This window comes from Haliotis cracherodii, unplaced genomic scaffold, assembly GCF_022045235.1.
Source record: "Haliotis cracherodii isolate W230 unplaced genomic scaffold, xgHalCrac1.p SCAF_23, whole genome shotgun sequence".
NCBI classification, from domain to species: domain Eukaryota; kingdom Metazoa; phylum Mollusca; class Gastropoda; order Lepetellida; family Haliotidae; genus Haliotis; species Haliotis cracherodii.
Window position 1 is genome coordinate 3,843,593 of NW_027266279.1, and position 27,376 is coordinate 3,870,968.

A 27,376-nucleotide genomic window follows, 5' to 3' on the forward strand; every position below is an offset into this window, starting at 1 on the left:
TTGCTTTAACGTCCATGGTAAACGGACTGGTCATTTATTTTGTGTGTGTGCTTGCGTGCGTGCGTGCCACGACAAGCATGTGTTGCTGGAGTTCAAATATATTGATTATTAAATATTTTTGATCTATCAAATGTTGTTATGTTGTGTTACACTTATCCCATAGTCCTCGCCACTTAAAATAGAATCACGAAACATCGCATTTTTTAATTAATAAATATAAATATAACTGCATGTGTACTTATAAAGTGAAAACAAGCAATTCTTTCGAAAAGAAATATTGACGACAGTAACTGATAGAAGCGTCAGTAAACGGTCTCGCTGCTTGACGTGAGTTAACTTGTGTGTTTTTGAAAAAGTACCAAATACTGGGTTAAGTTCATTTGCTGTTTCGATAGAGGCCGAGGTTGATCAGAGTAAAAGTCACAGGAAATGAGAAATAGGTCGCATCTTCAAACAAGAACGATAACTCGTATTTTACCCGCGTCTCATTGTAAACTTGCTGAGGGGATGGAAATTAACACTAGCCTGCACCAGTGTTGGTTATGTTAAAAGGGGCGCTGATCTAAAGCAATTCCCTGGCACTAGTTGTTGCCCTTGTTATTGTTTTTTCCCCCGTGAGTACCCGGATGATACAGCAGAAATCTAGACTAGACCGTCTTAATACTTTTTAGTCAATCTATTAAATAAATGGACAGATTTTTCAGTCAATTTGTAATATGACTGAAATATTTAGACATTTTATAATTGCCTGAGTGAATCACATTTTACACATTGACTGTAACATATACACGCCTACTAAAGGAAAAGACTTGAGAAAACAATGTCTATCGCGCATGGAAGAACTTCGCAACCAAGACTTTGAGGAACAAAAATGATTCTGTTCAATGCTACAGCAAATGAATGAAAACCAAATGCAAATATCATAATTACAACCTACCAAAGTTATATGTATACTTCTAGGCAGCTAGCTTCCTTGTTCGCGGGATGTATCCGTGAATATCCGACATAAAGGAACAATATCCAATACATCTGCAGCTGTACAAAGAAACTTATTCGATGTCACGTGTCTCTGTAACAAGCTAATATTTTAAAATATATATAGCGTTTCGGGATATTATAACCCGTGTTCTTTTCTCAACTGGTCACTTAGTTTGTTTCAGTTGTTTCACATGGGTGTCAAAGGTCAGCTGAGAAAGCCCACGTGACAACTATTTGCATAATGTCCACAGTTCTTTAAAAAAAATCCATTGAGTTAGATAACAATGAGCAGTCAATTAATTCTTTGAACAAAGTAAGTTGGTTTTACATCGGCACTTCACGCCATGATGTGAGTGTGTTCCGTCTACTTTAGTAAAGCTACGCATGTAAACACTTACTTTTGACATATCCACTGTGCAAGATAACAGTGATTTACAAAAAGGTAAAGCAACTGACCATTCATCTCTTGCTGGCCTGCCACGTGCATATTGCATAACACACATTTCACCTCACTTCAAACCTGGATTAGATTAAATAATTACCCTAGACACAAGAAATGCCAAATGGGAACATTTATCAGGTAATCTGAGTGGTAGCTGCCACTAATTATACCTGTAATAAATTCATTAACTGAGCATCAAGTGAATGACGACAAATACACAAGTGTAGGGTTGGTTATACGAGAAAACATGTATGACAACAAGGGAGTAGTAATCGTATTATCCACGCAATCCGAAATCCGAAAATGCTTTCACTGCAGGTATACTACTACTAGTATTAAACCATAACCATCAGATGTCTTCCCAAATAACGACATCCGATGAGCTTGCGTCGTTCTTTTTGTCTGTTTGTTTAGGCTTAAGAAATTAATTAACATGCGCTCTTTTTACGGAATCTCCATAGATGTTTCAAAAATTATCCAAATGTTATTAAATCTCCATAACTCCAATCTCAGTTATATTTTTATATTTTATTCATCTATTTTTTTCTATTAGTTTTGGTATTCGTTATAACTTTGATTTTGATGTAAAACAATAACATTCCATGTAATTAGCACAGCTTAGTTATAAAGTAACATGAGTTCTATGGATGAACAACTACTTTATTACAATTAGTGCGACGTTTCGGTGTAGATCCTAACACCTTTACTGTGTTATTATATAAATATATTAAATCTCCTTCCCAAATGTACCATTGTATACCAAAATTATACATTCATCATATGTATATATGTATATGCATGTGTGAGTGTATGTAGGTATATGTGTTTGTGTGTAATACTGTATATATACGAATACTAGTATGCGTGTGTTATTATATTTCTCATTAATTTTATATAATTCCTATGCATTGTACATTTATTCTGCACTATCATTATTCACATATCACAATGTAATGAAACGTATATGGGAGAAGGCCTCGTAAGTGTGTCACTTGTGCCTAATCCATTTGATTTTCCGCAATAAAATATGTGTAAATCAAATCTGCGGATTGAGACCATGTTGGTATTCAAACCCCGAGGGGATTCCCAAGTTCCCAATAAGCATCGGTTTGTCGTAAGAGGCGACTTCTTGGATGGCGCGATCAGTCTTGGTAACTCTGTTGACTGGTGGCCTCGTACCTCGACCGCGTGGGTCTTTCCTCACTACATACCACTGTATATATCAATAAATAGTTTGCCCGGTGAAGCCGCCATTTGGATGGAATATTGCTCAGTGCGGCGGTAAACAACAAACAAGCTGTAATATTCAAAGCCCGTACAAATTTATGTTTAGAAAAAAAAGAAGAATCTCATCAGCTAATGTAACACACACACACACACACACACACACACACACACACACACACACACACACACATATATATATATATACACACACACACACACACACACTCACACAGAGTTGTAAAAAATCAGTTTTAAATTCTGACAGAAATTGTTAATGTAGACTTAATATTACGGGTTTTAAATTTCCCAAATGACTGACGTACATATATATATATATGTATACCAATTGAATCTATTTGAAATGTAATACCACTACCCTAATATTGATATTAATATAACATCTACACGATAATAAAGCTCAGTTAAACATAATTGTTAAAGCTAGTTATTGAAGTTGGTTGTCTCTATATATGTCAGTGCTAGCTGGTTTACATCAAATGTATTCCTCAGAGCATATTAAGCTGGTACTCAAACCAACCTCAGCTGAACTGACATAGACCTTAATTGTGTACTTTTGACATGGGCCATGAATACCATGACAAAAATGAATGACATGAGCAAATTTAGCCGTCTCTATAGTTACATGTTCTAATATTTCAGTAAAGCATGGGGGATTTTTTAATCGAAATTCTGAAATTTCCTTTGAAAATTGTCTTTTTGTAAACAAAAGCGTAATTTAATACGCGACCGAGGTACCCATATCCTGACGCGCCTTCTGATTGGCTTGCGCCGTTTCGACTCATGGCGGCCTTGGAGATGAGGACAGGTCTTGTTGTAGGTTACGGAAACATGCGAGTGGTGACGAATGGGTACTTTCGGTTCAACTCCCAAACCCGGAAGTGTCGTATATTGTGGGCCGTGCAAACATGTCAACACCGGTAACTGTTGAACTGATCACATATCCAAATGTGTCCGAATCCACGATAATTACGAAAATGGCGGGGTTTTGAAGATTTACAAATTAAGTACATTCTTGCCAAAGGATCGTGAATATTAAAGCCATTTCACGTGAGTATTTCTATCAAAAACGAATCGATCTTAATTTAGAATGTTTTCACTTTGACGAAGAACATATTTCGGGTCTTTGCTGAAGAGGAACACAATTGAAAATACATGTCAACTTGGGCAATTATGACAACAAATAATTCATAAAGTATGACAGGTATGTAACCTAGCTGATAGCTGTGTTGGGGAAACGGGTTATAGACAGATACACAACCGCTACCACCACCACCACCACCAACCAAGGGACGAGTTCGACTACAACAGCTCGACTCGATATGTAATACGCATACCATGTCTATTTAATGATGACTGGGAAGTGGAGATATGACATGCTTACTGAATCTTATTCCACTCACCACAATCACAGTGGTATTAACAAGTCAGGAATAATACATAATACATATATACATAATAATTATATCCTAGCCATTTACCGAATTTCACCGATGGTGGGTCAGGGGGAATCAGGGGAGGGTCACCCCAAATGATGACAGACTCTATAGGGGAGTGTCATAAAATATGGACAATTTTGATAAAACAGATAATATCAAATTTCGAAGTAAGTTAATTTGAAGCAAGTATTCATGTACTTTCTGTTTCTCTTCAAGGAACTGAGGTGTCAGTTTCGTGGTATAATCTCAAATAGAATGCTGACAGCCACTGACTGCCTGTTTCTCCTTCCTCAGGTCATGCAAACAGGTGACTCATGCTTCTTGTCATTTATCATGATTCATACAACATGAGTTTCATTAATTAATTCATTTTGATTATTCATGTTATGTGAGTTTATTCATTCATTCATTCATTCATTCATGTAATGTGAGTTTCATTCATTCATTTTGATTATTCATGTTATGTGAGTTTCATTCATTCATTAATTCATTCATTTTGATTATTCATGTTATGTGAGTTTCATTCATTCATTTTGATTATTCATGTTATGTGAGATTCATTCATTCATTTTGATTATTCATGTTATGTGAGTTTCATTCCTTCACTTTGATTATTCATGTTATGTGAGATTCATTCATTCATTTTGATTATTCATGTTATGTGAGTTTCATTCATTCATTAATTCATTCATTTTGATTATTCATGTTATGTGAGTTTCATTCATTCATTTTGATTATTCATGTTATGTGAGATTCATTCATTCATTTTGATTATTCATGTTATGTGAGTTTCATTCCTTCACTTTGATTATTCATGTTATGTGAGATTCATTCATTTTGATTATTCATGTTATGTGAGTTTCATTCATTCATTTTGATTATTCATGTTATGTGAGATTCATTCATTCATTTTGATTATTCATGTTATGTGAGTTTCATTCATTCATTCATTCATTCATTCATTCATTCTGGGTGAGCAATGGTGGCCCAAAGGCACTGCAGTGTTCTCTGCTGAGTTGCCTCCCTTGCAACAATCGGCTGTTTGTGGGTTCCCGGATTAGCCAGTTAGATCAAAGCAGCCTGACCCACTCTCTCTCATTCATTATTGGGGGAATAACCTGGGTGGATAAACATATTTGTGGATCTAGCTGTTTAAATATGAATCTTTTCCATTGTGAGGCATACATTCAAATCCACACTACACAACATGTACTTTCTGTTTCTCTTCAAGGAACTGAGATATCAGCTACTGTGTCAGTTTCATGATATAATCTCAAATCATGTGTCACAAATCTGCACTACACAACACTTTATGTCACCAGCATGACAATTGTTTTTGAAGTTCACTCATTATAAAATACGTGTGAAACCATTTTTTAGCATTTCTTGCACTATCCCTACAACTTTCATATGAACAAAAACAAGAGGCCTCAAGTAGAAGCAGACGAGGTCATTCACCTTCACCAATTCAGGGGGAATCCTCTTACATGTCCTCACACAACCCACTCATTGACCTCTGTTATCATGATGACCTCGGGGCGGTCGGGTAGCCTAGTGGTTAGAGCGTTCGATCGTCACGATGAAGACCCGGGTTCGATTCGTGACATGGGTACAATGTGTGAAGCCCATTTCTGGTGTCCCCCGCCGTAATATTGCTGGAATATTGCTAAAAGCGGCGTAAAACCATACTCACTCACTCACTCGCTCATGCTGACCTACCACAAGCCACTTGGTGACCTCTGTTGTCATACTGACCTCACACAACCCACTCGGTGACCTCTGTTGTCATACTGACCTCACACAACCCACTCGGTGACCTCTGTTGTCATACTGACCTCATGCAACCCACTCGGTGACCTCTGACACATCACACACCTCTATAGTGATACATCACACACCTCTATAGTGACACATCACACACATCAATAGTGATACATCACACACATCAATAGTGATACATCACACACCTCTATGGTGACACATCACACACATCAATAGTGACACATCACACACATCAATAGTGATACATCATACACCTCTATAGTGATACATCACACACCTCTATAGTGACACATCACACACATCAATAGTGATACATCACACACATCAATAGTGATACATCACACACCTCTATGGTGACACATCACACACATCAATAGTGATACATCACACACCTCTATGGTGACACATCACACACCTCTATAGTGACACATCACACACATCAATAGTGATACATCACACACCTCTATGGTGACACATCACACACATAAATAGTGACACATCACACACATCAATAGTGATACATCACACACCTCTATGGTGACACTTCACACACATCTATAGTGACACATCGCACACCTCTATAGTGACACATCACACACATCAATAGTGACACATCACACACCTCTATAGTGATACATCACACACCTCTATAGTGACACATCACACACATCAATAGTGATACATCACACACCTCTATAGTGACACATCACACACATCAATAGTGATACATCACACATATCAATAGTGATACATCACACATATCAATAGTGATACATCACACATATCGATAGAGACGCATCACACACCTCTATAGTGATACATCACACACCTCTATAGTGACACATCACACACCTCTATAGTGACACATCACACACCTCTATAGTGACACATCACACACCTCTATAGTGATACATCAAGCACCTCTATAGTGATACATCACACACCTCTATAGTGACACATCACACACATCAATAGTGATACATCACACACCTCTATAGTGACACATCACACACCTCTATAGTGATACATCACACATATCAATAGTGATACATCACACATATCAATAGTGATACATCACACATATCGATAGAGACGCATCACACACCTCTATAGTGATACATCACACACCTCTATAGTGACACATCACACACCTCTATAGTGACACATCACACACCTCTCTAGTGACACATCACACACCTCTATAGTGATACATCAAGCACCTCTATAGTGATACATCATACACCTCTATGGTGACACATCACACACCTCTATAGTGATACATCACACACCTCTATAGTGATACGTGACACACCTCTATAGTGATACATCATACACCTCTATAGTGATACATCACACATATCAATAGTGACATCACACACCTCTATGGTGACACATCACACACCTCTATAGTGATACATCACACACCTCTATAGTGATACATCAAACACCTCTATAGTGATACATCACACACCTCTATAGTGATACATCACACATATCAATAGTGACACATCACACACCTCTCTAGTGATACATCACACATATCAATAGTGACACATCACACACATTAATAGTGATACATCACACATATCAAAAGTGATACATCACACATATTAATAGTGATACATCACACACCTCTATGGTGACACATCACACACCTCTATAGTGATTCATCACACATATCAATAGTGACACATCACACACCTCTATAGTGATACATCACACATATCAATAGTGACACATCACACACATCAAAAGTGATACATCACACATATCAATAGTGATACATCACACATATCAATAGTGATACATCACACATCGATAGAGACGCATCACACTCCTCTATAGTGATACATCACACACATCAATAGTGACACATCACACACCTCTATAGTGACACATCACACACCTCTATAGTGACACATCACACACATCAATAGTGATACATCACACACATCAATAGTGATACATCACACACCTCTATGGTGACACATCACACACATCAATAGTGATACATCACACACCTCTATAGTGATACATCACACATATCTATAGTGACACATCACACACATCAATAGTGATACATCACACACATCAATAGTGATACATCACACACCTCTATGGTGACACATCACACACATTAATAGTGACACATCACACACATCAATAATGATACATCACACACCTCTATGGTGACACATCACACACATCAATAGTGACACATCACACACCTCTATAATGACACATCACACACATCAATAGTGACACATCACACACCTCTATAGTGATACATCACACACCTCTATAGTGACACATCACACACATCAATAGTGATACATCACACATATCAATAGTGATACATCACACATATCAATAGTGATACATCACACACCTCTATAGTGACGCATCACACACCTCTATAGTGATACATCACACACCTCTATAGTGACACATCACACACATCAATAGTGATACATCAAACACCTCTATGGTGACACATCACACACATCAATAGTGATACATCACACACCTCTATGGTGACACATCACCCACATCAATAGTGATACATCACACACATCAATAGTGATACATCACACACCTCAATAGTGATACATCACACATATCAATAGTGACACATCACACACATCAATAGTGATACATCACACACCTCTATGGTGATACATCACACACCTCTATGGTGACACATCACACACCTCTATAGTGATACATCACACACCTCTATAGTGATACATCAAGCACCTCTATAGTGACACATCACACACCTCTATGGTGACACATCACACACATCAATAGTGATACATCACACACCTCTATGGTGACACATCACACACCTCTATAGTGACACATCACACACATCAATAGTGATACATCACACACCTCTATGGTGACACATCACACACATTAATAGTGACACATCACACACATCAATAGTGATACATCACACACCTCTATGGTGACACTTCACACACATCAATAGTGACACATCACACACCTCTATAATGACACATCACACACATCAATAGTGACACATCACACACCTCTATAGTGATACATCACACACCTCTATGGTGACACATCACACACATCAATAGTGATACATCACACACCTCTATAGTGACACATCACACACATCAATAGTGATACATCACACATATCAATAGTGATACATCACACATATCGATAGAGACGCATCACACACCTCTATAGTGATACATCACACACCTCTATAGTGATACATCACACACCTCTATAGTGACACATCACACACCTCTATAGTGACACATCACACACCTCTATAGTGATACATCAAGCACCTCTATAGTGATACATCATACACCTCTATGGTGACACATCACACACCTCTATAGTGATACATCACACACCTCTATAGTGATACATCAAGCACCTCTATAGTGATACATCATACACCTCTATAGTGATACATGACACACATCAATAGTGATACATCACACACCTCTATAGTGATACATCACACATATCAATAGTGATACATCACACACCTCTAAAGTGACACATCACACACCTCTATAGTGATACATTACACACCTCTATAGTGACACATCACACACCTCTATAGTGATACATCACATACCTCTATGGTGATACATCACACATATCAATAGAGACGTATCACATACCTCTATAGTGATACATCACACATATCGATAGAGACGCATCACACACCTCTATAGTGATATATCACACACCTCTATAGTGATACATCACACACCTCTTTAGTGACACATCACACACCTCTATAGTGATACATCACACACCTCTATAGTGATACATCACACACCTCTATAGTGACACATCACACACATCAATAGTGATACATCACACACCTCTACAGTGACACATCACACACCTCTATAGTAATACATCACACACCTCTATAGTGATACATCACACACCTCTAAAGTGACACATCACACACATCAATAGTGATACATCACACACATCAATAGTGATACATCACATAACTCTATAGTGATACATGACACACTTCTATAGTGATACATCACACACCTCTATCGTGATACATCACACATATCAATGGTGACACATCACACACCTCTATAGTGATACGTGACACACATCAATAGTGATACATCAAACACCTCTATGGTGATACATCACACACCTCTATAGTGATACATGACACACATCAATAGTGATAGATCACACACCTCTATAGTGATACATCACACATATCAATAGAGACGCATCACACACCTCTATAGTGATACATCACACACCTCTATAGTGATACATCACACACCTCTTTAGTGACACATCACACACCTCTATAGTGATACATCACACACCTCTATAGTGACACATCAAACACCTCTATAGTGATACATCACACACCTCTATAGTGATACATCACACACCTCTATAGTGATACATCACACACCTCTATAGTGACACATCACACACATCAATGGTGATACATCACACACCTCTACAGTGACACATCACACACCTCTATAGTAATACATCACACACCTCTATAGTGATACATCACACACCTCTAAAGTGACACATCACACACATCAATAGTGATACATCACACACCTCTATAGTGATACATCACACACCTCTATAGTGACACATCAGACACCTCTATAGTGACACATCACACACATCTATAGTGATACATCACACACATCAATAGTGATACATCACACACCTCTATAATGATACATCACACACATCAATAGTGACACATCACACACCTCTATAGTGATACGTGACACACCTCTATAGTTATACATCACACACCTCTATGGTGATACATCACACACCTCTATAGTGATACATCACATACCTCTATGGTGATACATCACACACCTCTTTAGTGACACATCACACACCTCTATAGTGATACATCACACACCTCTATAGTGACACATCAAACACCTTTATAGTGATACATCACACACCTCTATAGTGATACATCACACACCTCTATAGTGATACATCACACACCTCTATAGTGACACATCACACTCATAAATAGTGATACATCACACACCTCTACAGTGACACATCACACACCTCTATAGTAATACATCACACACCTCTATAGTGATACATCACACACCTCTAAAGTGACACATCACACACATCAATAGTGATACATCACACACCTCTATAGTGATACATCACACACTTCTATAGTGACACATCAGACACCTCTATAGTGATACATCACACACCTCTATAGTGATACATCACACACATCAATAGTGATACATCACACACCTCTATAGTGATACATTACACACCTCTATAGTGACACATCAAGCACCTCTATAGTGACACATCACACACATCTATAGTGATACATCACACACATCAATAGTGATACATCACATACCTCTATAGTGATACATCACACACATCAATAGTGACACATCACACACCTCTATAGTGATACGTGACACACCTCTATAGTTATACATCACACACCTCTATGGTGATACATCACACACCTCTATAGTGACACATCAGACACCTCTATAGTGACACATCACACACATCAATAGTGATACATCACACACATCAATAGTGACACGTCACACATATCGATAGAGACGCATCACATACCTCTATAGGTGAGGTGAAGTGAAATTGGGTTTAATGTCGCGTCCAAGATTATTGCAAGATTATAGCAACATGCATGCACATGTGTGTGCGTGGCTACTTGTACTAGTCCGGACTGACGCCGACTTATAGTGATAGCACACTGAGATACCATGCCGCAGTTTTACATGAATACCCCACTCAGACACAGTATACTGACTCTAGCCAACCAGTCCTTGTTTTAGCCCCTTTATGCCGAGTGCATAACAACAAGTACCATCTTTTAACATCTTTTGGTATGACACGGCCGGGGATTGAACCCCGTACTTTCCGTTCTCCGGGCGGACGCTCTACCACTGGACCACGGAGGCTGTCCATACCTCTATAGCGACACATCACACACCTCTATAGAGACACATAGAATCACCTCATACAGCAGTGTTTACACTGGCTTTTGAAATTTTCCAGTCCCCCTAATTTTTGTCAGTCACAACTCTCAGTAAACAGAAATATGTATCAAAATTACCTGGTATTAATTTATTCAACATCATGTTCAATGCAATGATGTCATCTCTGAAGTAGTGAGTGAGTATGGTTTTACACCGCTTTTAGCAATATTCCAGCAATATCACGGCAGGGGACACCAGAAATGGGCTTCACACATTGTACCCATGTGGGGAGTCTTTGGCATGACGAGCAAACGCTTTAACAACAAGGCTAAACGACAGCCCCTCATCTCTGAATTAACTTCACGTCCTTCACACAAAGTTCAGTCTCAGTTTTCTCTCTCACTCTGTCTTTATTTTTTTGGTATTTCAAGACTAAGTTGCTACAAATATATATGTAACCGCAAAGCAAAGCGAAATGTTTTTTCCTTGCGCGAAAAATAGACAAGGGGAACGCAATGACAAGTCAACTTCGTTTAAGTTATTTATGAATATTGTGGATGTTTTATTCAACAACAAAGATTTATAAGATACTTTATTTGCCGGTCCACATGACTGGCAGTCACATGAGTTACTGGGCCAAGCCCAATGTTACCAATTTTACAAAAACTGGTAATTACCGGTAAACAGGAACACTGTCTATAGTGACACTGTCAAGTACCTGTGTTTGTTGACTTTTTGCAGGGTTTTGTCACAACATGGCTGCAGCTTTCCCACAGGGAGGTTTCCACACAGACGAGTCGGACAACATCGTGAGAGAAATATTGAAGGTTGTCTGTCGCCACCATGGCTGCTGCGTTGACCTCAATGTCCTTCAACAACCCTTTCTGCGAATGGGTGGGAAAGTTCCAAGAAACCTCCTGGGTCTTTTAGAAGACTACAACAACAACTTCTTTGTAGAGGGCAACAACGTCACAGCTTTCACAAGCCTTGAACTCTGCCCCAATCATTGCAAGAGGAACGGGTACTGTGAGGAGGATTACTGTGAGAAACTCCACATATGCAAATATTTTCTTCTTTCAGACTGTCATTTCAGCCAAAATGGCATTCCTTGTCAATTTGGTCATGATCTGGACTCTGAGCACAATAAGACAATACTTCAACAAAATCTGCTGGACGAGCTCACAGATACTGAATTACAACGATTGTTCCAAAGCGGGAATAGTCGGGGTGCAACCACCATACCTCTGATTTGCAGATTTTATAACCATCTTAAAGGATGCACGAAAAATAACAAGTGTCCCCATTTACATATCTGCGAATACTACATCAAGGGAGCCTGTAAATTTGGTGCTTCTTGTAGAAGAAACCATGATATAGACAGTCAAATCAAAAGGGTTTTGATAAAATTTGGAGTCAATGTCAGTCGAAGACCTAAGGACATTCTTGATGATATCAGAAAAATGTCAGAAAGGGCAAATAACTCTAACCTACAATCACAACCAATGAGAAAGTTCAGTTCCATGCCAATGCTAGGGAAACATGGAGTTCCACCCTCACCGCACCAACGGTTCAGACCTTACAGACATAGTAATGGTCCGGGGAATGAAACTTATCAGACGTCAGATGAAATATGTATGTATCATCTGAGAGGTGCTCGTGGTTGCTGGTTTAAGGAATCTTGTGCAAAGTTTCATAAGCCAAAGATATTCCAGTGGCAATACCATGGTGAGACAGACACTGAGTGGCTCGATTTTGAGGATTATGTCAATGAAAAGCTGGAGTCCACATTTTGCAATGTTGAACGGTCTGAATGCACAGTGTTATTTGAGTAAGTAATTCATCTCCCATAACTGATAGGTAATAAAGTTGTATCTCATAAATAATAGAGTCCAAATTTACTACCCAACCCCCTATTACCTGACCCTACCCAGATAACCGCTGAAGGTTTCAAGAGTTGGGTAGAAAATGTCCGATTGAAAATTGTTTTTTGGAGCACTGAAGAAAACTATGAAGATACATGTATAATACAATCTGGTCATGAATACAATGAATTTGACTAAAGCTTTCTATTTACTCAAACACATAAAAGTCAGAAGGAATGCATGCATAGTCAGTAAGTACTATGAACATTGGTGACTTGTAGAGTAACCATGGAGTTTTGTTGTTATTGTCATTAAACAATCTATCACATAGGACTTACTCAGGACCACCTGACGTAAAAACCTGAGTAAACCATCCCAGCTCTTGTAAATACATTCAGTGGATTATGGCATATTATAAAAACACTGGCACTTTGTGGTAAAAGCATGAAATTTGGGATCAATTTACATCATACCAATACGGTTAAATTTAGATATGGTGCCATTCTTGACTTGACCTTTCGTGACCTTGGTGGCCATCTTGAAAAATGGCTGACAATCTAACGAATATCTGTTGATATCTTGGTAACTAAGATAGCTGGAGCCATTATATTGGTGTGTAAGTATATGTGTTTTATCTTCAAGAAAGTTGAAAAACTCATTGAGTGTATTAAGCCTTGATAGTTGGAAATAAAAGCCTTGATGTGAAGCAGCAGCGTGGTTCCAATTAAAAATCAATGTTGAATGTTTAAAAAAACCAATCTATGTGATCCAACTGCCGAAATTGTTTGGATGACCAGTGATCGAGGGTTCGAATCCTGTTTCGCCCTTATTTTGATTCTAAGTTTGTCAGCACCAAACCCAGCTTATTGGTTTCATCGAAGGAGTAAACATCAGAGACCTACATCACTTTTCTCCCAAATTAAACTGACTGGCCGTGAAATAACTGAAATACTGTTAAAAGTGATGTTAAATGCAACTCACTCCATGGAATTTAACAAAACAATGGCGCTTGGCACTGACAATTAAGGTGAGAAGGGCAACAAGCACTAGTGGTCAAGAACAACAGCGTGTGGAACACAGTTTGAATTGGCCTCAAGAACTCCACTGAATGTAATAGCAGGTGGCTAACTTGAGTTGGGGCATCAGGCCACCTGTCTGTCCACCTGATATAGCTGTAATATTGCAGACTGCATCCTAATATGACAAACATACTTATTACTTTACAGGCACAGCTTTATAGATTGACCTTAAGACTGTTATATTGCAGACCGGCATAAAACACCATACATTCATTCATTTCAGGCCACTGGTTTGTCTGGTCCTGATAGGATTATTTACAGGTTGCAGTGATGCAGCTAGAATATGGCTGCAACAAACAATAACAACTACAAACACTGACACTAGTTTATATGGTTCAGACTTTTATTTACCATACTTACTGGTGATATCGTTGTGATGATGCCGAACTGTCATTAAACATCAATAAAACTCTTTTACACAACAGCGAGTCCGACAGTGAGGAGGGAGATGAGGATGATGAGGATGATGCGATGACGGTGGACTTCAACAATATGCAAGCTAGCGATAAAGGGAGACGATACACCGTGCGGCGCCTTGGTACAGCATCCCATGTAGCATTGCCTCAGCACATTGCAAGGAGTTTCGTGGGTCAGGTGACTCGATGGATATGGTACTGGTATGATGACCGATTACAACAGTGGAGGCAATATGGGAATGTGGTAATTATACCAATTTCATAATCAGCCTTTGATATACACTTCAGCACAAAAATACACAGAGTGAACAAAATTTAGATAGTCAGGTAATTAATGCCCTTCCTTTGTAGACAGTTGTACCCAAACCAGGCTGAATTTGGTAAAAATTTGCATGTTTTTTCAAGAAGTATTTTTACATGCTTTAAATGATTTCTGTTTTTTTTGTTTAATTTTTGTTAAAGAATTAATTTTACTTTTTTCTGACTCATACTAATAGCTTATCTCATCTCACTCCGGAAAGGTAGTGGAAACACCCGTGTTCTTAAGAACAGGGAAAACATCTCACCCGAAAGCACCCCTCAGCCACGCAGCCTACCGGAAGCACGTAATCATGCCGGTGTTCTTGTCACTTTCTCCTTTTCGCGCCAACTGGGTGGTTGGGGTAAATTTTTGTGCTCTCATAACCCAAGCCATTAAAATTAATAGTTCTATTGAAATAAGTTGCTTTGATTACCTTCTTCAAACTATTCTTCATCATACTGTAACTTTATTACTAATTTGGGTTAAAAGATGCCCTTTTTTGTATGATGAGATTTTGTGGTATCAAGGCTTGTGTGTTTCAAATTGTGATCCACACCAACATCATACATGTGTCCCTCAACTATGCCCTAGAGAGACTCATTGTAGTTTCTGCATCTCTAGCTGCAGTATGTAGTACAGAAGAAGAAGTTGGGCCAGAGAAAGAGTGATTCTCCAGGTCATATTCTTCAGCTAAAGCAGCTGGTATTATCACACCTAAAAATAAGAAAAGTAGGTAACAATTTTTTCTTCAGATGACGACAGATCCTTAGCGGTCGTATCTGAGATGGCTGCTGAGACCCTTCCTCACAGACGTCAGAGGTCTGTCGCCCTGTTCCTAAGTGGGTTCTCCATAGACGTCCATGGTGGCAGACCTTCATGCAAGACCAGGCCTTTATGCAGCCTCAGATGTTGGTGCAGGACCAGGCCTTTACGCAGCCTCAGATGTTCGTGCAGATGCAGGCCTTTACGCAGCCTCAGATGTTGATGCAGGACCAGGCCTTTACGCAGCCTCAGATGTTGGTGCAGGACCAGGCCTTTACGCAGCCTCAGATGTTGATGCAGGACCAGGCCTTTACGCAGCCTCAGATGTTGGTGCAGGACCAGGCCTTTACGCAGCCTCAGATGTTGGTGCAGGACCAGGCCTTTACGCAGCCTCAGATGTTGGTGCAGGACCTGGCCTTTATGCAGCCTCAGATGTTGATGCAGGACCAGGCCTTTACGCAGCCTCAGATGTTGGTGCAGGACCAGGCCTTTACGCAGCCTCAGATGTTGGTGCAGGATCAGGCCTTTACGCAGCCTCAGATGTTGATGCAGGACCAGGCCTTTACGCAGCCTCAGATGTTGATGCAGGACCAGGCCTTTACGCAGCCTCAGATGTTGGTGCAGATGCAGGCCTTTACGCAGCCTCAGATGTTGGTGCAGGACCAGGCCTTTACGCAGCCTCAGATGTTGGTGCAGGATCAGGCCTTTACGCAGCCTCAGATGTTGGTGCAGGACCAGGCCTTTACGCAGCCTCAGATGTTGATGCAGGACCAGGCCTTTACGCAGCCTCAGATGTTGGTGCAGATGCAGGCCTTTACGCAGCCTCAGATGTTGGTGCAGGACCAGGCCTTTACTCAGCCTCAGATGTTGGTGCAGGACCAGGCCTTTACGCAGCCTCAGATGTTGGTGCAGGACCAGGCCTTAAAGCAGCCTCAGATGTTCGTGCAGATGCAGGCCTTTACGCAGCCTCAGATGTTGATGCAGGACCAGGCCTTTACGCAGCCTCAGATGTTGGTGCAGGACCAGGCCTTTACGCAGCCTCAGATGTTGATGCAGGACCAGGCCTTTACGCAGCCTCAGATGTTGATGCAGGACCAGGCCTTTACGCAGCCTCAGATGTTGGTGCAGGACCAGGCCTTTATGCAGCCTCAGATGTTGATGCAGGACCAGGCCTTTACGCAGCCTCAGATGTTGATGCAGGACCAGGCCTTTACGCAGCCTCAGATGTTGTAGCAGGACCAGGCCTTTACGCAGCCTCAGATGTTGTAGCAGGACCAGGCCTTTACACAGCCTCAGATGTTGGTGCAGGACCAGGCCTTTATGCAGCCTCAGATGTTGATGCAGGACCAGGCCTTTACGCAGCCTCAGATGTTGATGCAGGACCAGGCCTTTACGCAGCCTCAGATGTTGATGCAGGACCAGGCCTTTACGCAGCCTCAGATGTTGATGCAGGACAGGCCTTTACGCAGCCTCAGATGTTGGTGCAGGACCAGGCCTTTACGCAGCCTCAGATGTTGATGCAGGACCAGGCCTTTACGCAGCCTCAGATGTTGGTGCAGATGCAGGCCTTCGTCCAGCCTCCCGTCTCTGTCTCACACTTCTCCCCATTCCGCTACCCTCATGCCTCCTTCCTTTTACAGGGAGTAGATATGTTTGAGCCTTCCTTTGCTGATGGTCTTTACATCTCCGCTCCCTCCAAGGATCTACCTTCTACTGATACAAGCGACATCTCTGGCAACAACCTAGAGTCTTTGACTCTACCACCAATTAAAGCTACTTTGCAAGTGATTAAGAATATTAACGTATACTTCACCAAGGATACAAGGACTCCAGCTTTTACCAACCCCGCATATCAACCCCAACAAGTTTCACTTACACGGCATGACAAAGACTACACCTTACTATTGGACTCGAAAGGGACAAGAAACTCGAACTGGACACAAGAATTAGACAAGCTTTCCTTGATTTGACTATGTCTTATTCTATTATTGAATTATCAGAATTCTGATTTTCAACCATCTCAGGATCTGATTCCTAACACAACAAAATTTAATTCAAGTCCCAGAAGATTGTTGGATAAAAATCCAGAACTGTTTTCCAGCAGCTATGCAAAAACAGTTAATCAATAGCAAGTTCTGCTTGTCCTTCTCACATCAGCCCAAGCGCTCATGACGAGGGGCAGCTTACATCTTCGTCCTATCCTGAAAACAAGAAACACCCTCAAGAAACTGAGGGTAGCAGTTTATTGAAGAACCATCTTCTTCTGGTTGCGAGCAGTCATACTTCCAGCCTACAGAGACGCAAGTCTAGACCCTCCCTCGGCTTCCAATCCGCACAAGGTCAGAGCTATCAATTCCACGTAAGCGCTCCATGGCAACTTCTTCATTCCGCTGTGAAGGGAAGGAATGTTTCTGGAAATCAGACGCAGTCTTTGCCAACCATTATCTTTCAGACTTCAACACAGAAGATATTGCCAGGATTCACTTATTCGTACCCTTATGCCCCCTTTTCACTACGACCACGAATATCCTGAATCACCTGGAAACGGATATTTTCGAAATTTGTGATGATTCGGCCAATAATGCAAACTTTCGTGGCTCATCAGGTTGAAAAATATGAAGAATGCCAAGAATGGGTTTAAGAAACATGTACAAATTACAAGATACCTGTACGGATCATGCACGAATTGTAAGAATCACCTACAACTAAGTTATGAATATGCTGAATGTTGTTCTTACTTAACTCTTACATGATTCTTAGTTGACTCTGGACATTCATGGCCGTTTCGGGATGTTTTTGGGTTGAGGACAAGAAATTTTTGGAGCCACAAATTGCTGAGAATAGCCAAGAGTTCAAAAGAATCGACTACGAAGCTGTTACGGAACATAAGAATTAATTATGAATGGACTACGAATGAGCCATGAAATTGCAATTAAGTGACCCTTCCACAAACGTTTTTGACACAAACCTTCTCGGCGATTAGACCAACTCCTGCGAACTATACAAATGTTTGGGAATCAAAGAAGATTCATTTAAGAACTTCAAGAAATGAATGCTCAACAATGGACAGACCCTAACTGAAGATAACAATCACACTCTCCCAAAATCATGCAGACTCATAGAAGTCAGGTTACTGATTCATACCCACCGACTGAGAGTCCTTGCTTTCTGTTTTACTAGGTTACTCAGAACATGAGGGATGATGATTGTATCAAGACCTTTTCTTAACACGAGAATCATTCTTAGTATGCTGGAATATTTATTCTATGCACTCTTGCACGACAGATAGATGTCCAAGAAGATTAAGAAGACCTTCCCCTGCAGTTAATTGAACAGATCACGATCTGAATTACGCATAAGGTGGATGGATCCCACCACCATGCAGTGAGAATGAGTCCGGATAAGGTAAAATATGTATTCTTACGGAAAAATATCATTTATGCTTATCCTGACTCATTCTCACTGCTTTGTGGTGGGATCCACAGCCTATCAAGCCGTCCTCACTTCCAGTAGACGTGTTCAGGCGTACTGGGAAGTGAAATGAGAGGGTGAAGAGTATACTGGATTTGTCGCCTGCTTCCGGTGCGTCTATGCGACTGAGGGGGTTGTTCTTGTGATTGTTTTCCTCTGTTCTTGGGAACATAGCACAGGAGTTTCCACTACCTTTTCAGAATGGTGGTGGGTTTGTTGTTTAACGCCGCACTCCAGCTTTATGACGGCGGTCTGTAAATAATCCAGTCTGGACCAGACAATCCAGTGATTGACATCATGAGCATCGATCCACGCAGTTGGAATCAATGACATGCATCAACCAAGTCAGCGAGCCTGACCCCCTGATCCCGTTAGTTGCCTTTTACGGCAAGCATGGGTTGCTGAAGACCTATTCTACCCCGGATCTTCACGGATCTTTTCAGAATAAGATGAGATAAGCACTTAGCATGAGTCAGGATAAGTATAAATTTTTACCCACAGAAATACACTTTTAAGAGTTTCCTTATCTTCATTTTATCTTTAAGTGACACTTTAGAAGCTGCAGTATCATTGAAGGCAGAGTTGACCTTTGGAGGTCAACTTCTACTGTTTTATGAATAAAGTTTATATTTTCAATGCTATTTTACTTTGTCTTCGTTATAATTGTTTTTATATCCTGCTTCTGAGACCTGAGACTTAGAAAGAACAGAAAAACAAGAAAATATGTCAGTCTGACCTTGATCTCATGGTTGGTGGGATAGCCTTGTGGAGAAAGTGTTGGTTCATCATGCATCAAACCTGGGTTTGATTCCCTCTGTGAGACGCCTGTTTGTTCTTGGTGTATTTGTCTAGTTGCTAGATTATCAGGAATAATAAACACATATACCGTATACAGCGCTGCAATTCACAAAATGAATATACACAATGTGCTTTGGCAACTGAGAAAAATGCTGAAACAGATTTGAAAGAGAAGATTGTGGAAGCAGATTTCAGATTTTCTGGCAGATTATTCCTCAGAGACGCTGCAGGGTAGGAGAATGTTTTATTGCCAAAATTACAAAATCTAACACAGGGTACTGGGAAGAGATGTCTTGTTTGTTTGTTGTTTATTGCTGCAGCTCCACATTATAATAGCTATATGGCGGCAGTCTGCAAATATACAGTCCAGTGACTGACCTCATGGGTATCGATCTATGAAATTGGAATACGATGACAGGCATCAACCCAGTCAGCAAGTCTGACCACCCGATCGCGTTAGTCGCCTCTCTGTGAAGAGATGTAGTTGTTGAGATCGGAGAGTTTGTGGAGGAGAATAAATCTCCACAAGGTTGCAAGCCATTGCAGTTGGTCTCCATCAGATGTTGGGAGACATGATCAAACTTGGAAGATCCGAATACAATCAAATATTAACATCATACTAAGAATTTTGAACCAATGCTGATGGGTAGTTTGAAAGTTCAACTATTGTACTGTCACAAAGCCCTGTGCAGAGTTGAATCCCTAAGTCAGGGCTGGTTGTAGGTTCGAATCCCAAATTCATGGAGTTGCATCCGATAAAAATGCCCACAACCTGTGATCATGAATTCAAATCCTGGTTCCCCCTGATCATGTGTTGATGTTTATCATCTCCAAACCTGTGCTTGTGGGTTTCACCAAAGTGGTAAATGTCTTAGGCCTCCATCACTTTGGGCTTTCTTCCCACATCAAGCTTACACACCATGATATTATTGAAATTACTGTTAAAGTTCGGCAGCATTGTGGCAAACTCAATCAGGGTTTACTGCAGTCCTCTGATCATCCAAGAAAGGTCTGAAGATGCCTGATTTCAGAGCAAGATTCCACACGCCTGTTTCATTTATTACAGGTACCGTATTCAACGTAATAAGCACCCTGCTATAATAAGCGCCAACGGCGATATTTGCTGATATATTGGCTGGTGAACAATCCCAATTAGCACCCCTTCTGATTGATCAATAAACACAAGACATATTTATTTGCGTATACCGGGGTAATGCACACTCATGTGTTATATGCACCCTTAATTATGGGCAATTAAATTCTGGGAAAATATATCTGTCGTACATAAACATTTCAGGCTGTCACCATAACCCATGAAATTTATCTTTTTTCACCAAAATAATGTTCTAATAAGAGCCCTCTACTTCTAATTTTGAGAGCGCCCTAGGCCCTTATTACGTCGAATACGGTACTTGGAATACAGATCTGCAGATCCCAAAACTACAATTGTGGAATTAAAACTTCTTTTTTCTCATTTTCTAATTTCATTGATAAAAACAATGTCGGTCAATGGTTCATGGGAAGTAATCTTTTTCTTGGCATTAAAACATTTCTACATAAGAATGACAATACTATCAAATAATCATTTTTGTTAAAACATGTATTTAATAATTACATGTATACACCAAGTAACTAAAAATAACTCATTTTGTTATGTTTGGTTTTGTAGGGGTCAGAAGGTCAAAGATCAGACATTGACAGTGACTTCATTGAGCAAGCATTTGCTAGAGATCAAAATGGCTATGTTGACTTCAGAGTTGGGACCAGCAATTACCGACTTCGATTTGCCAAGTTTCAACAAAAGAACAGAAGAACAAATACACGGAAACAAGTTCGACGGAGGCCCACCTATATGTGATATGTGATACCGATGGATTTTGTATGTCTTTGTTGTTGAACTTACCTCAGCAACATTAGTATGACCATATGATGGTGGCTTGTAAATAATTAGATATTTATTTTGTAAGTTTCTGAGGTGTAGTATTTGAATGTATTATCATTAAGTTTTCTAAGAAAGGTTGAATGATACAAATAACTGCTGCTCCGAGAAAACTTATACAGTTATTCGTTGTTACGTCTGAGGTCAAGTCATGTAAGGTCAAGGTCATGAACTCTCAAGGTCACAGCAAGGTTGGTTTCATTAAACATTCATATGAGAGATTGGTATGCAGTGGTCATGTGACTCCCAATTATGGATGATATCTGACTGGGCTGTTTCAGTTCACCTATTTTGTGAATTTACACTTGCCTAACATTTGTTAATTCATTTTGTTTTTGTTTTAAGCTCGCAGTCAGCAATATTACAAGTGTATCATTACGACCTGTTTATAATGAAATCTGGACCAGACAATCCAGTGATTCATGCCATTGTTGGCACACTAACACACCACCAACCAAGTCTAGCAGGAGACGCATACAACACAATTCCCCCATGTGATATCTACATGAGACTAAAAGTATATTTATCTCAGATATAAAGTAGTTGTGTGGTAATTTATATGTCCCTATAGTCCCTAATGTTATTTTAGTAGTATTTTATTGAGCAGTGAATATAGACTTGCTTATTTCTCTATCAAATTTAACCCATTATCTATGGTTTTGATAATCTTGTCTTTGATAATTGTCAGTTTTCTGATCATGGGGAATATTGTAGTATGTGTATTAGTATTAGTTTAGTGATCTCATAAAACATTTGTTTGGAGGTGCCAAAAAACAAACCCAAAAATATGTTTTATATGTTGTTTTTTCTACCCTTTTCTATATTGGCCTGATGTTTTTTTCATTTCTGTATTTAGTGCAAAGACTTGGCAGGAAGAAATTAATGAATGAATTAAATCAGAATTGTATATATTTTATTTGTGGTCTTTTGGGTCAGTGGATCTGTAAATCAAAGTAATTTTTTTCAGACATTCATGGCTGCCGCCTTCAGTACCAAACAACAAACCTCACATCATTTTGTTGTTCTTGAACACCTGCATATGCAGAAAACTGCTGCGTGTATTGCATGTGATTACTGAACTACAGTCCGGCGTGACCACAATCAACAATCAGGATGCTATAACACATTTGTGACCGATAGAAGTGACCATTCCTGTCTGTTCCCGATCAGCACCTACTATTAAAAAATGTGTCCATATTGGTGAAAAATCTTGTCTAATCCTGAACCAGATCAGTCAACAGCTTATTTGCCTTCAACATTTTGTTTAAAAACTTTTATGTATTCTGGATTTATTCACAGCCAAAACCGCCATGGAATCTAGGATTGTTTTGTCCATCATCTTATGATTCTATTCAATCAGAAAAGACTGTCAGCATGTTAGGTATACTGTGTAGTGAAACAGTTCCCTTCATAACTGAAGACTGTAAGTCTTCATTCCAAAATGGAAAAATATCAAGATTAAAGTATATATAACATGGGGCAGCAGACATGATTTATGTTATATAATGTGCTGATTATGGTGCCAATTGCATTGGCAAAATAGGAATGGACTTAAATGTCAGTATGATGAGACCTGATTGGTTCACATGATCTTGATAAAATATTATTTTGAATTTGTTTTAGTTAGTTTAGTTTTACAATGTCATATTAAAACATGTTGGTAAGATAAATTCATTGTAGTAGGATTGCTATGGTTACATAGGGTTTTCTGCATCCCTCTTAAGGTCTTTATACCACTCGTCTTCGGCTTGTATTAAAACCTAACGAGGAATGCATAAAACCCCATGTACCCCATGACCTGCTACAACAAATAGTGTTACTGTACATAAACGACAGATAAGAGATCCGAGTGTATGGTGCTTAAAAATAAAAAAAAAATTCCATTATACAAACTGTTTACAGATGAAAAACACCAAGAGAAACAGACACTCTTCTTAAACATATTTAAAATTACACAAAACTCTGGAAAACATTTAATGATTTTGTACCTGATCTGTCTGTTTTATGTATCAAAATCGGAATAAGGGGTGGAATGGAGAGCGGTTTAAAGCATCAGGTGCTGAGATCGTATCCCGTTATTGACGTCACTTCCCTTTGTGTACAGTACATTCACCCTATGCACTCCAAAAAGACCACTCATCCATTGATAAATGACCAGATGGTGGAAGCATGCATATGTACATACACCAGAAACACAAATATCAAAAACATGCAGTGTCACCCTGCCTCTTTTCACACAGCAGGGAATGGGTACCCGATAAACCCTCTAGTGCCCACAGGTAGCCTGGATTTGTATACTCCCCAGGGAGTTGAGAATGAAACTTGAATACATACGGATCAACTGATCAGGGAACAAATATACCCGCATAAAAGTGCAATATATAAATGTGTAACATTAGCATAGGAGCTTATTGTTGATCCATGTACATAGTGTAATTTGTATCACAACGCCTAACTGCAATGACTGTGACGTCATATTATTATGATGATGTCACATGGTAACACGGATGAACTCTATGAAAGAGCGAAAGTACTTTGCACATAAAGATGATTATTTTTTGCACCATTGTTACTATAAAACTGAAAATATACCCACCGACAAAAGAAACACGAATACCATATACCATTTGTCTCGTGCAGGATTTGTTTGTAAAGTTTGGAAATCACTTAGAGCATATTGTGATAAGGATGAAGACACTGACTGTGGTACACATTGGAAACATCTTTTCTTAACGTACATACTTCTCTATATGAGTCTATGGTTCGTGTTTCTAATGACAGTGAGTATATTTGCCATAATATCCTTGCCCCTATGTGTAATATTGTAAGTTTTTATATTATGTGTATGTTGTGTTGTGCTGTGCTGTGCTGTGCTGTGCTGTGCTGTGCTGTGCTGTGCTGTGCTGTGTTATGTTATGACCACACTTATGCCAAAAAATGAATAAAATGGGTAATATTCCCTGTTAAATGGAAAATATATATTTTCAACATTTTGGGGGTAGGGGGAAAGGGAGTTGGGGTGGTGCACGTATGTTTCAACCTCTATTTCTTGAGGGTTTGGGGGCGGTCGTATAGCCAAGTGGTTAAAGCGTTCACTTGTCACGCCGAAGACCCGAGTTCGATTCTTGACATGGGTACAATGTGTGAAGCCCATTTCTGGTGTCCCCTGCCGTGATATTGCTGGAATATTGCTAAAAGCAGCACAAAATCAAACTCACTCACTCACTAACTTGAGGGTTTTTTGGTAATTAATCTCAAATCAACCCTATGATAACAGGTGAATTTGTTCATGAGGTCTCACATCTGATTTTCAATATAAAAATGCTTAAGAAACTATTTATGGCCATAACTCAGTTTTGCTCAATATGTAATGGAATTTGGGACAGTGAACTCAGGACTACCAGGACTCATGGTTAGTCACCCAAGCTTGTATTGTTTAATGACATGGTTACACTACAAGTATCTGATGTTCGATTTGCTTTCTGACTATGCACACGCTCCTTCTGACTTCTATATGTTTGAGTAAAGTTAAAGCTTCTTTCAACTTCAGTGTATGAATGATCAGATTGTTTCCTACGTGTATATCAATACTTTTTGCCCGGGCTCCAGAAACCATTCAGACATTTTGCACCCAACTCTTGAAAACTAGAGCAGGTATCCGGGTAGGGTTGGGTAATGGGTGGGTGGTCAGAGCTCCAGATAAGCTTTTGGTGTTGTGGGTATTTTACGCATGCATTTTAAAATCATTGGGTATCAGTAATTCTATCTGGGTATTCAAATTTCTGTTACCCACTAGTTTTTACACATGTGGGTATTTAAGTTAAATATTTAAAAACACTATTCATCTAGTCCCTGCAAACTGGTGTTGTGTGGGTTCGAGAGCTTTATAGGACTCAAAAATACCACGATACTTCCACAAGAAAGTGTGATGGCAAATGATAATGATGTAACTGTCATCGTGGAGTTTGGCAAGGATTTCTGATGCTTATTTTACGCAGATACGCAGCTTATCTGGAGCTCTGTTGGGTACCCAAGTATTTGGACTGTCCTAGCTCTTTTTTATATTTAGTCGTAAGGGTCAACGCATACATTTTGTTTTTGAGATATTTTTTAAGTTTGACCTATATTTGTGGTGGCACGTGGTCCTATGCACAGAGCACAGGTCACAAATCAGGTGAAGTTCAGCAACATTGGTCGCGGAGAGTCCTTGGATGGATGACCATGTTTTGCAGCTCGGCTCCTGAGAGCTTCTATGGTTTTGGTCCTGAAGCATATGTAGCACATGTAGCACATGTGGTGTCTCCTTGGACGAGTGACCTTGTTCGAATTGTGCCTCTGTTACCCAGCAGTGAATGGGTACCTGGTGGTTACCTTCTGATGCCTAACAGGCAGCTTGGGATGTATACTCCCCAGGGAGCTGAGAATGATTGTTGCGTGCACCCTGATCCACTGACCAGGGTAATAAATGTCTAAGCGCTTAGAGCATGTCGGTGCATGGAGAACAGCACCATATAAATGGACTGTTGTTGTTGTTGTTGTTATTAAAATTATTATTATTATCATCATCATCATCATCATCATCATCATCATCATCATCATCATCATCATTATTATTATCATTATTATTTGACCTTTGCACTTTGACCATGCTCCTAAATTCCCTCAAAAATACATATTTGGCTTTGTTAACATCTCTAAAATTGCCAGAATGACAGAGCTGATCTTTGAATTGTATGTTTTAGATTTAGAGTATGTGTTAATTTATTCATGTTAGTTAGTAAGTTCAAGGTAAAAACTTATAATTTGGAATTTTGGGAAATATTAAATCAAACAAGGGTTGTC

The 27,376-nt window shown here is 39.6% G+C and overlaps 1 protein-coding gene across 2 annotated transcripts; it reads left to right on the forward strand.

The window, feature by feature from the left end:
* The first annotated feature begins 3,573 nt into the window (after positions 1–3,573).
* Positions 3,574–25,522, forward strand: LOC139471690 (protein mono-ADP-ribosyltransferase PARP12-like). Of its 2 annotated transcripts, none has more exons than XM_071254146.1 (4): positions 3,574–3,715; positions 12,648–13,734; positions 15,273–15,507; positions 22,265–25,522. In XM_071254146.1, exons 2-4 carry the CDS (start codon positions 12,662–12,664, stop codon positions 22,451–22,453), a joined length of 1,497 nt encoding a protein of 498 aa, XP_071110247.1. In that variant the 5' UTR covers positions 3,574–3,715; positions 12,648–12,661; the 3' UTR covers positions 22,454–25,522. The 2 variants fall into 2 exon arrangements, with proteins under 2 accessions (XP_071110247.1, XP_071110246.1); XM_071254145.1 differs by lacking the exon at positions 3,574–3,715 and adding an exon at positions 4,349–4,411.
* The last annotated feature ends 1,854 nt before the right edge of the window (positions 25,523–27,376 follow it).